General features: G+C 37.2%; 1 protein-coding gene across 7 annotated transcripts in view; it reads right to left on the minus strand.

Moving 5' to 3' along the window:
- The window catches only part of LOC6548878 (protein madd-4), a 42223-nt gene that overhangs the window by 29325 nt on the left and 596 nt on the right, over positions 1–12302 (minus strand). For 4 of the 7 annotated variants that reach the window (XM_026983633.1, XM_026983634.1, XM_026983629.1 and 1 more), the window contains one exon: positions 6087–6177. In XM_026983633.1, the coding sequence (XP_026839434.1) occupies positions 6087–6155 (69 nt within the window). In that variant the 5' untranslated portion in view covers positions 6156–6177. Of the gene's footprint in view, positions 1–6086; positions 6178–12052; positions 12228–12302 lie in introns of those variants that run through there. The other 3 variants (XM_026983630.1, XM_026983631.1, XM_026983632.1) reach the window with 2 other exon arrangements.

Consider the following 12302-nt stretch of genomic DNA (forward strand, 5'->3'; position numbering starts at 1 on the left):
GAACACTGTTTTTGTTTTAAATGTTTATATATATCATCAATAAAATAACAACAAAATAGACAAGACACTTGATTATAGAGTGGGTTCTGGTTCCGTTTTGTTATTACCCACCATGCCAGGTGGTTGTCAAACCAGAACAGACTGCCTTGTCTATTTCCAACAGCAGTCATAGGAACTACATAACGGAGAGGAAAGTGGGAGTCGGGCATATTTTGCATAATACTTGGTCATGGCTAGTAAGGTTGGGGTTGAACAGGGACAATCTAGCAGACGGTTAGACTGTCAAAGATGGCAGGGAAGGGAGTCGGGGCCTTGTTCGGATGAACGCCGTTCCGTCGGTTGATTATATTGTAGCCGAGAGAGAGTCGATAGTACGTGTGTATGTAGCGTCACGCCAGTTATTTATTCAACGCGACAGCGACCGGCGGCGCAAAACGTCAATGAGCTAAAACTTTCGTGTGCGAAGTTGCGAGGGCTGGTGCCACAAAACATGAGGAAGATCCAAGTGTACGGTACGCCCCATCAGGTTTGTTCGGCTTATATAATGGCTGGGGCGATGTCGAGCCTGTGTCGCTATAGCCACAGCACTCACAGTTCCGGCAGCTTCCAAAACGTCGACTTGACAAGGGATAGATGGATGAACTTAGTTCTGGGATTTCGGTTCTCAAAATTGATGGTTCTGCTATGGCATTGTGCCACTGCGATCTGTTTTTTGACTTTGGGCCCTGTCTAGCCTGTCCGATTGTCTAGGATTGTCTATCCATTTGACTGACGTTACTCTGTCATTCATTTTCGATGGCAACACTTAACGCATGTGGAAGCAAAAGGTCAATTGTCATAGTCCACATCCCTTAAAAAAAACCTAGAGCTTAGGTAAAAAGCAGAACTCACTCATTGCGTCTGTCTGACTGTCTTTAATACCGTTTAACGACTGTAAGTGGCCAAGGACTAAGCCTCTGTTAACAGTTTCCGGCCTTATATGCTGACTGCCTCGACGGAAGAATTTCTAAGGCTTCACTGGCCCCTGCAGACGGAGTATAAGCGTTATGCTAAAAATCTACCCTTGCGGTAATGCGATTAACGAACTCTACACGGAACTAACAATCCTACACTTCTGACTTTTTTTGTTTTTTTGTTCTCAAATTTCTTTCGAAATGCCAAAAAACTTTTTAAACTCCTTAAGCGCCTAAAAACTGTAAAAGACACACTATGTATGCAAGATGCTAACCGGTTCGTTATGACCATGTCCGTCTGACTGTCCGTCCGTATAAACGTCGAGATTTTAGAAACTATATAAAGCTAAAAATATATATAGCTAAAATGCTAAATGACACACAAAAGTCGCACAAAAGTTTTATCCACACATTTAAAAAATATTTGTATTTGATTTTATTTTACATTTTGTCTGACCAATTTCTATAGGTATACCGAAAACATTTTGGCCACGCCTACTCTAATAGCACAGAACTGTGTGGGCGTTTTTTGGTCAGTTTATAGGCGTTATGTCTCTGTAATTTGCATGCCTAGTCACAACTTTCTAAATTTTATAGTTCCTGGGATCTTGACGTTCATACGGACTGACAGACGGACATGGCCAGTTCGACTCGACTATTGATCCTGGTCAAGAATATATATACCTTATATATATCTACCTTATATATATACCTTATATACCTTATATATATACCTTATATATATACGTTATATATACCTTATATATATACCTTCCTTCTTATAACGGGTATAATAACTCACAGAGAAAGTAAGCCCATAAAATATTATTAAAAACATGTTCAAAGTGAAAATAAGAAGGGGAATAATAAAGTAAATAAATAAAAAAGGCAAGTTTTGATATGTGCAAAAACTTCGACAATAAATATCATCGATGGCTTTATGACCTGTAAACCGTATACAGCCGTAGTTCTGTAGGACAAACTTTTATTTGGGTCCTTTGCATGTCAAAAAGTTATGTACTAGGAAACAGTATTGAAATGCGATTCAAATAAATGCACGACATAGCGACTCTTCAACTATTAAAGATGGTTGTATGTATAATTTAAAAACGTCAAAGCAGAGAATGGCAAGGTCATCCTTTTTATTATACCCCCATTCTTCATCTAGTCAAATATTTTTGTAAGTCACGAAAAAACTTAAATTTTTTTAATGGTAGCCCAACCAAACTAACTAATAACTAAATATATCTTTATGCTATTTACAACTGCTCACTATCATTAAGATAATATTAAATGTATCTTTACGCTATTTACAACTCGTCACTATCATTAAGATAGTGTATATATCAATTTTTTAGCCTAACCTAAAAGCCCTTACCACGCGACCACTCGCCAATGCCATTAATCATCTGTGCAAATGGTACAGCTCAGGCTTCAACTCTCCAACTTCTTCAAGTACTCTTACCACAAAAACTTGTCAGCTACGCCTAGGCCATTAACACTACTGGACACAAAGACACAAACACGCAAACAACTGGCAAACAAATGTCTCCCGGGACAGACATTCAGACAAATAGTGGAAAACCAGTACGGAGTAACCGCACACGCAAAGGCTAAAGACCTGGAAGCGAAGTCAAATTTTAATCATAGAATCCACAAGAAAAACGTTTATGTATATAAATATATATACCATTTCGAAAAGCAAAAATAAACAAGATAGAATGCGAATCGAGTTCCCCGACTATCAGATACTCGTTACTCAGCTAGTGGAAGGGCAAACGAGAAATATGTGGACGTCCCAACATTTGAAAACAAACTTGGGCTGCGTCTAGTCCTGGAAACTGCACGCTTAATCTCAACATTATATCTTTTGTAGTTCCTGAGATCAAGGCGTTCATACGGACAGACGGACGGACGGACGGACAGACGTTCATGGCTAGTTTGACTCGGTTATTGATCCTAATACGGATCAACAACTGAAACGGGATAACAACTGAAAAAGCCTGCACAAAGACCACAAAAGAATAGGCGACTGAAGTGGGAGTGAGACTTGCATCCTTTCCCCATTACAACAATAAGGCTTTTTACGTCACATCCCACGAAGAACGTTATTCGCATGTTTCCTGCCATCTTCGACAGACTGATTCATAGATTTGGTTTTGACGGAATAAATCAGCACAATAACATCTGATTTGAAAAGGCGAAACCAATCACACGTTCACTTGTTTTTTTTTTATTAAACTTGGTTTTAATTATTGCTTTGCTTTAACCAAAAAGGAGCAGAAAGCAGGAGCTGCTGAAGGGTGTTTTGAGATGCAGGTATGAACTAATTACCCAACACATTGGTCGAATAATTGATCCCGATCCTAGTAAAAAAAAGTGTTTTCCGCTTGCTATTTACATTTTCGGCTTCGATTTCTAAAATTTCCTTACTTATTTCGTTTTACTTATCGACACTGAAAAATACACAAGTACGCATGATCAATTGGTAATTACCAAACCAGAAGCTCTGCAATAGAGTGTTCCCACAACCTGGTTTTATATAGCTTTACAACACAAAATAAACTGGTAAATTTTAAGCCATTGAATGAGGATTTTGTACTTTTTAAGTACAGTTTACTTTACATATATAATATATAAATGTATACATAGCCAAAGGTGCATGGGTGCACGGGGTATTTTTAAGTCAACCAAATTTTCCAATTAGGTATTGGACAATATGACTTTTTTTTTTTTAATTAGAAAATAGTTTTTAATTTTGTGTACTTAACTTTCAATTTTAACTGCACTTTTACTCAAATTTTTTAGAAACGGATTAAGTCCGGTACAACTTAACGCGTTCGTAACCATAGTGTGCATTATGTAAGTTGAAAAATGTGTTAGTCGGAAATTTGCACAAAATGAATAAAGAAATAAAGGACTTAATAAAAAAGGGAAACTAAAAGGGTGTTGAAAGAAAGACTATCTAAAGGTCATGAATTATTTCCTACATTAATAATTGTTAGACGATGTGGACTTATAGATGGCAACGAAGTCAAACGCAACTTTCATTTGCACGCTGCTGGAAATAAGCGGATATTTCTTTCTAGCAGAGTGCAAATAAAAGTTGCTTCTGACTTCGTTGCCATCTATAAGTCCGAAAGTTTGGGAAATGGAAAGTGGAAATGAATTTCAGAAGTCAGCGTAATCCATTATGAGTCTCTACAACGTTCTTCGCATTGTACTATTTTCAACCGTTACTCGTAGAGCAACAGGGAATACTAAATAAGTTGAGGAGAACAATACTCGTATGTCAGAGGTTATTGACCCTATAAAGTATATATGTTCTTAATCAGGTTCCCTGTCTTTATCTTCCCAATTCGATATCACAACAAAAATTTGTCCACGCCAACCAAACGAACAAATGTTTTGATATATTATAAATTTTATTGTCTGTCTTGTCGATTGCTACCCCTATGCCAACAGAATGTGGAAATTTCTTCCTAGCACTCCCTCTAGCTGACTAGCGGGTATCTGATAGTCAGAGAAACCGAATATAGAGTTCTCTCTTATTAGATTAGATAGATGAAAAGTATGTAACATGCAGAAGGAAACGTTTCCGACCATGTAAAGTATATATATTCTTGACCAGGATCAATACCCGTTTCGATCTGGTAATGTCTGTATGAAGGCCTCGATCTTAGATAGTTCCATAGCTAGAATATTATGATTAGGCATAAATACATAGACGCAGCGATGTTGTCCAGATGTTGTCACGCCCACTCTAACGCCCACAAACCGCGCAAAACTGTCACGCCCACACTTTTAAAAATCATTACGTTTTCTTTATCATTTTATTATTTTTCCCCCAATTTGTAATATCCCCCAATATTCCAGAAAATGTTGAAATTTCTTCCACTAGCTGAGTAACGTGTATCCGAGGAACTCGACTATAGCATTCTCGCTTGTTATTATATGTAATTATTATATTTTGCGCATAAGAAAAGGGCCTCAAATTCAAAAAAACAAGACTTAAAAGTCCAACTTTATTAAGCAAGCAAAACTGCTTCTAACTTTATTTTGCAAAGTAAAAATGTAACAATTTTACTTATATCTCAATTCAATTGAGTTCAATTGCCATTCCCTTACCAAGACTTGACCCATATTGATTATTACAGAGGAACGTTTGGTGAAAGCTTACTAAGTAATTATTACATACACAACTCACAACTCTACTCAAACTGTCAGATATAGCCCGTATAGCAACAAATTCAAATATTCGGAATTCCTAAGAAAGTAGACTGATAAATGTAAAACTTTCTTTTACATAAGAAATATTTCTTAACATGAAATATTTATAAAAGAAACATATACGACGCCGAATTGGTTGACACTTCGATTTACGGACAACCGTAACAAAGTGTGTTAAAACCAGCAGAAATCGAAGAAAGAACGAAGACGAAATCTATAGGAATTGGCAAGACAAATGATAAAATAAAAAAGATAGAATGCTATAGTTGAGTTCCCCGACCCGTTACTCAGCTAGTAGAGATGCGAACGAGGAAGTACGGACGGACAGACGGACATGGCCAGTTCGGCTCGTCTATTGATACTGATCAAGAATTTATACACTTTATATGGTCGGAAATGCTTTCTTCTGCCTGTTGCATACTTTTCAACGAATCCAGTATATCCTTCTACTCTACGTTTATGAGCATATATATTATATATGTTACGGATATGGTATGGACAGGCCTGCATTAACATTAAGAAAACCCTGGCCAGTGGCACATCACTCTGAAGTGGCAATGTAATGTAATCTTTCCAGCAATGTAATCCTTCAACGCAGATAGCCAAAGACTTTGCACATGACCATTGCAATGCATCGACTTGATTTGTAAGCTCCGTCTCGTCTTGCTCTTAAGAACCCACACAGTATAATGGATATTTTTGGGTGCATATCAACTGTTTGTGGCATATACTTTTTGAATGGCAAATATTAATTTCTGATATATTTAAGAACCTAATACATTAATAATAGGACCTCAAAGGAACCAATATTGCACTAATATATATTTGTAATTTAGCAGAATATTTAATTAGTATGACACCATTAAAGCTTTTGGCTTCATTTAATCAACAAATGGTTCTTACCACAAACAAAGCTGCCAAAGCTATTTTTGGAGACGTCCAGTTAATGTTCACCGACATTTTTGCCTGCATTTTCTCGTAATCATGTTTTCTTCTGCAAAATAATAAATAAGTACAGTGATTTCAATATATGTATGTATGTATGTACATCATGTACATCATTAGATGTATTCAGATTCTTTGGTGTTATACAGTTTCCTTGGTATGGTATTTAAGTATGTTATGGGGATGGGATGTTGGAAAACTTAAACATAAAGCCTTATCCTAAATTCAGCTTTAAATAATTATCAAGCCATATGACAGCTGATGGCATAGCGATAGATAACTCAGCGACTGCCTTGGCAAGAAATGAAGCATAATTATTGTGGGTGAGCTTCGAATGCCACGAGAATCACAATTTCCGCATAAAAAACAAGAGAGAACACTATATTCGAGTTTTGCGAGATCATATACCCGGTACTTCGCAGCGCAGGCTGGTCTTCATACCTTGAGATTAGGTTACTAGTGTTTTTAGTTTCCGAGATCACGGCAGACAGACGGACATAGCCAGATCCACTCGGCTTGAGATCCTTGTACCTGTTACATACTTCGAATTTAGTGTACACTTTTGCTCTACGAGTAACGGAAGCCTCAACAGAAAACGATGTTTAAGGGTATTTAACTGTAATTGCTTTTGTCATATGCTTCCATTGTTGATTCCAATTAATTGCCAACCGTGAAAATCTCTGATCGCCGCAATAATTGCAATGTTTGCAGTCCCTCTGAAGGGTAAGTTATGTGAACCATCGGGGGAGGCAGTAACTATAAATTCAATAAGCGAGCTTCAACGGGTGCACATGAAAGTCCATATTAGGTTAGAAAACATAAAATTGATAAGTTTATTTTTGGACTTAAAACACATACATATGTCATTCAATATAAATAGCCTGTTCTGTAAGGAAGGAGACGTGCGAAGTCGCCTCCTTGCACATTTACTGAGGAAAAAGCTACCAGTAACTATGCACTAACAGGCAGAGTTCCACAAAAGTGTGAAAGTATATTTTGGGTATGGCAAAAACATTTTTTTCAAATCGATAGAAATTTACAAGGCTACAAAAAAATTAAAAATATCAAAACATTTTCCAAAAGTGTAGGCGTGATTGTTTTGTTCGGCTTGTGGGCGTTAGAATGGGCGTGGCTACATCATTTAACAAGCTTGCGCTGCGTCTATGTATCTAGAATCTACACACCTAATCTCAACTATCTAGCTTTTATAGATCCTAAGAGCTCGACGTTTATACGGACGGACAGACAGACGGATATGCCCTCCGACTCGGCTTTTTATCCTGATCAAGAATATATGTACAGTGGTGGACACTAATTTAACACACTATGCATGGTCGATTTTCTTTTCTTATTTTCTCAGTTGTTAAATGATTAGATTAGTAATATTTTATTGTGCGGGTAGGTTACTAAGTAGAGAATAATTACCGTTATTTTCACCTCTCTTTTGTATTCTTTCTTTGCCATTCGATTTTATCCAGAAACCCCCAAAATTGGCTGGACACGAATTTAGCACACTTGAGCACTTTGATCGTTATACTTACAGTTGTTGGAAGCAAGCGAATTTTTTCGATCTTAAATTAATTAATTGAGCTTTATTACTTCGGTAAATACAAAAAACTTCGGTTTAAAATGGGTAAAAGTCGCTGGTGTACTGAAGCACAGCGAGATGTCATCCAAATCATGAAATCGGCGGGAAAATCGATTTCATATGTTTCAAAGGATCTTGGCTGCTCTCGAAAAATGGTTTATAACGTTTTGAAAAATATTGAAAACAATGGTAATGCAAAAAGGCAAAAACAAATACGCCAACCCCGTAAAACCACAGCCTGGCAGGACAGCCTCATTCAAAAAGCGTCCAGAGCTGATACCTTCATAAGTTCAAGGGCGATTAGAAATGAAATTTCATTAACCCAAGGAGTAAATGTGTCTTCCAGGACGATAAGGAGACGTCTTAATGAAAAAAAACTACGTGGATGTATAGCACAACAAAAATATATACAGCACAAAAAAAAATATAAAGGCAAGAATTAAATTCGCCAAGGAGCATATGATCAAGCCTCTGATTTTTTGAACAAATGTGCTTTGGAGCGATGAATCCAAGTTTTGTCAATTTGGATCAGACGGAAAAAAGTATGTTTGGCGTCCTCCGAACATGCAACACTATCCACGATACACCATAAAAGACGGTCAAGCATGGTGGAGGAAATGTAATGTTGTGGGCAGCATTTTCTTGGCATGGTGTGGGTGAAATACGGGTGATGGATCAGCGGATGGATCAACAAGTCTATACAAAAATAATCCCTGATGTTATGATCCTCTATGCGGATGATAATTTACCGTTACAGTGGCGTTTTATTCACGATAACGATCCTAAGCATACTTCACGACTAGTGAAGAGTTGCCTTCAGGACAGCATTATTGACGTTATGAAGGGGCCAGCTCAGTCCCCCGATCTCAATCCTATTCAGAATTTATGGGTGGATGTGGAGATGCAGATTGGAATTGTAAAACCCAGAAATTTAAATGAACTATGGAGCACAATTAACAATGCTTGGTCTGCCATACCGCAGATGGGATGCGCAGCTTTGGTGGAGAGTTTGCCACATAGACTTCTTTAAGTATATTCTTGAGGCAGGACCAGCGCACCTAAAAATCACTAACTTCATATATTTCTACCACGTCGAGGCTGAATACTCTAACGACAAATTTTCTAGTATAATGTAGTTTATGAAATTAATTAGGGATTAATATGTACATTCATCTTTTACTATTTCTATGCTGTATTCGAATAATTATCATGTTAGGGCAATGCAAAATTTGATTTTTTTTACATGGCGGGAATCGATCAAAAATAATATATAATAGATTGAAACATAAACTTCTGAGGTGAGGGGCATATTATGTCAAATTTACAATACATGAAGACAACGTTTTTTGAATGGCTTCTTGTTGTTTATGTCGTTTTATACATGTTAACAAATATAAAGAATAAAATTTTGTAAAATAAGATAAGAGCATAAACTGTCATACCTACAATATCTACATTCATATATGTATATGTATATGTACATACATTTATGTAGAGTTACTGTAAGCGACAGACCCTTTCAGTTATTTCATCATCCTTTTTGTCACCTAATTATTCTAGTGTCTTTGGTCTATGGCATCTGCGAGTGTCTCAGTCAGCGACCTCTCTCATTGCTCGTGAGCATACCTATACGTTCTCTTACTTGTCAAAGATCTGAACATACATACATATGTACATACATATATCGGCCACAAACGGGCCCTTAAACTTTGGGTCCAGCTTTTCACTCTCTAGCATTAGATTACGTTACATTCAATCGTACAGTTTTAGCTTTGTTTTCATCAAACCTTTGTTTATCAAATTCAGCATATCTTTTTATGTTTTGCAAGGCCGTATCCCTAACGCATTGTATATACATTTTTTTCTTCTTCTATTGAACTTGCTTTAAAGCTTCCTGCCATGATCTCTTACTCGTCTCTACAACCGTTCATAGTTTTCAAAGTGCTCAACTGCGGCCTTGATAAGCTATCAAGGGATTCGGTACACCAAAAATGCAGGTAGCAAATTTTAAGCTGTTAAAGTCAAGGCTCAATGTGTGCTGCAAATGAACATACTTAGTGAAAGCGTCTATTTGAACTATCACATATTCTACATATTCGTTCTTTCCACTAAATTTGCCGCTGATATCTATATGCACTGTATGCCATGGTATGAATACTTTCGGTATGGAAAGCAATTCCATTTGGACTTTGCCTGACATTGACTTAGACAATTTACATGTCCGCACATATTTTAAAACCAATACTGCGTGTATACCTTATCAAAGGTCTTCTACCAGCACAAGTGCCTGATAAGCCCATGGACATGGTTTATTATGGACCACCTGAATGCTCGCGGTATGGCAGGCACCTATTTCGGCCATTTCTCTGTATATTCGTTGCAGCATGCCCGATTTTAGTTCAAATGTTTTTCAAATGTTTTTCATGCTGCAATTCATTACTTTGCAGTTTAATCACTAGTTAAGAAATCCCAGCATCTCTATGCTGCTCAGAAAGCAACCAGTTATCCGTTATTTCTGCCAATTCTACACATACTTCAGTTACCTTAGCGACTTTAGAGAATTAAGCAACTAGTAGTAGGTTTCTCAAGAGAAAATTATACATGCGCATACTCTGTCATTTTCTATACTCAATCTCAAACTCCTATGACTGTAAATATGCCCACCAACGATGAACTCTTGACGTGTTTAGTGTCTTGATTCTGCACCTGTAGTGCTCTTGCTAAATTACTCCATGACTCTCGGTTTGCAATCCATCTTGTGCATCAATATGGCACCATAGCCATCTGCACTAGCATCAGTGTGTAATTCTACCGGGTTCTGCGGGTCACAGATGATTAACACGGAATCATGTCTATCGGGCAATTCAAATTGACTATTTATACCCATTACTCGTATAGTAAAAGGGTATACTATATTCGTTGAAAAGTATGTAACAGACAGAAGGAAACGTTTCCGACCATATATGTATATTCTTGATCAGGATCAATAGCCGTGTCAAACGCAGTCCGTCCGTATGAACGCCCCGATCTCAGGAACTACGAAAGTTAGAATGTTGAGATTAGGCACGCAGCTTCCAGAGACTTAGACGCAGCGCAAGTTGCCACGCCCAAAACTCTCACGCCCACACTTTAAAAAATGTGATATTTTTTAACACTATTTTATCTTGTTAATTTCTATATATTTGCCAAAATACTTTTTGCAACGCCCACTCTAACGCCCACAAGTCGCACAAAACTCTTACGCCTACACTTTTAAACAAATTTGTAAGTTTTATTTACATATTATTATTTTTTCCCCAATTTCTATCGATATCCAGAAAATTTTGAAATTTCTCGTTTGTACTTTTACTTGCTAAGTAACGGGTATCTGCTAGTCGGGAAACTTGACTATGGCGTTCTATCCTGTTTTAAATTTATTTATTTATTGCCCTGGAAATTCCACTTGGCAAGCCCTTAAAAAAATTGTGAAGGAAGTTGGAAGTTCTGGATGTTCTGGAAGTTACAAAGGGATACCAGACGGGTACAGGTACGGGCAGGACTTGAAGAAAGAAACATATGTACAGACCCGGTCATTTTCCACACTGCCTGAATTTTCATTAATAGCTTGGATTTTCTCTCAGCCCCCACAACACATTCAGCATTGTGCCCCTGGTCGGCTCTTTTAACTGTCATTGACTTTTTACACACTAGCTGTTTTATTCACACTTGTTTTGCTAGCTCGCCAAAAATTATTTTTAGATGCTTTACAATTTACTTAAAAAGTACGACGACATATCCGGCCTATTTTTTATTGTGTGCGTCTGGAACCTTTTTATGCATATGCCGTTTATTAAAGAACTGCCGACATGTGTGGAAGTTTACATGGATTTGTGCCTGCGTGTTGACTTGGGATTATTAGGCCTATTAAGCTTTTGTGTCTCAAGATACATTGGGGCCGTGCATTTCGTATTCGTATTAAAGCTTTATTGGGGTCATCAAATTAGATAAAATATGCGCTTTTCGCCGGTAAACATGTCAAACTTTCTATACAATAAAACCCAGCTTTTGTTGGATATTATCAGACTTCTCACATGGATCGTATAAAAGTGATTTATTACTAATAAGTGCTGGGATAATTACGTACAAACTAACATTACGATTCTTTCTGCGGATAACTCTTAATTTCAGTCCTTAGGTCACTAAAAGAAATACATATTACATTTTCCAATCGCATTGAACTTTGCATTTCGTTCAAGATAGAATTTGGGGTAACTGGTAACTGCTACACAAACCATGCAACTTAAAAGAAAACAGATGCAAATGGAAGGTATGTAAATGCGATGGAAGGAAGACTTACGGCAATCATAAATTAAATGGTTTCACACGCTCATCTGATAAAAATCCAAGATCCATTTTCAAAATTTTCAGTTTCCACACTTTATGCACAATTACCACCTTTTCACACTAATTGTTATACACTCAAACTAAATTAATATTTAGACACTAAAAAGCACCAAGACTACAACGCCGTGCTAAATGGGAATGGAAACGTTTTAGCAAAATGAAGCCTTGGACGGCCTAAGAGTATTTTCGGCGTATTGCTCCTT

Source organism: Drosophila erecta, unplaced genomic scaffold (genome assembly GCF_003286155.1).
Source record: "Drosophila erecta strain 14021-0224.00,06,07 unplaced genomic scaffold, DereRS2 tig00000975-arrow-arrow-pilon, whole genome shotgun sequence".
NCBI classification, from domain to species: Eukaryota; Metazoa; Arthropoda; class Insecta; order Diptera; family Drosophilidae; genus Drosophila; species Drosophila erecta.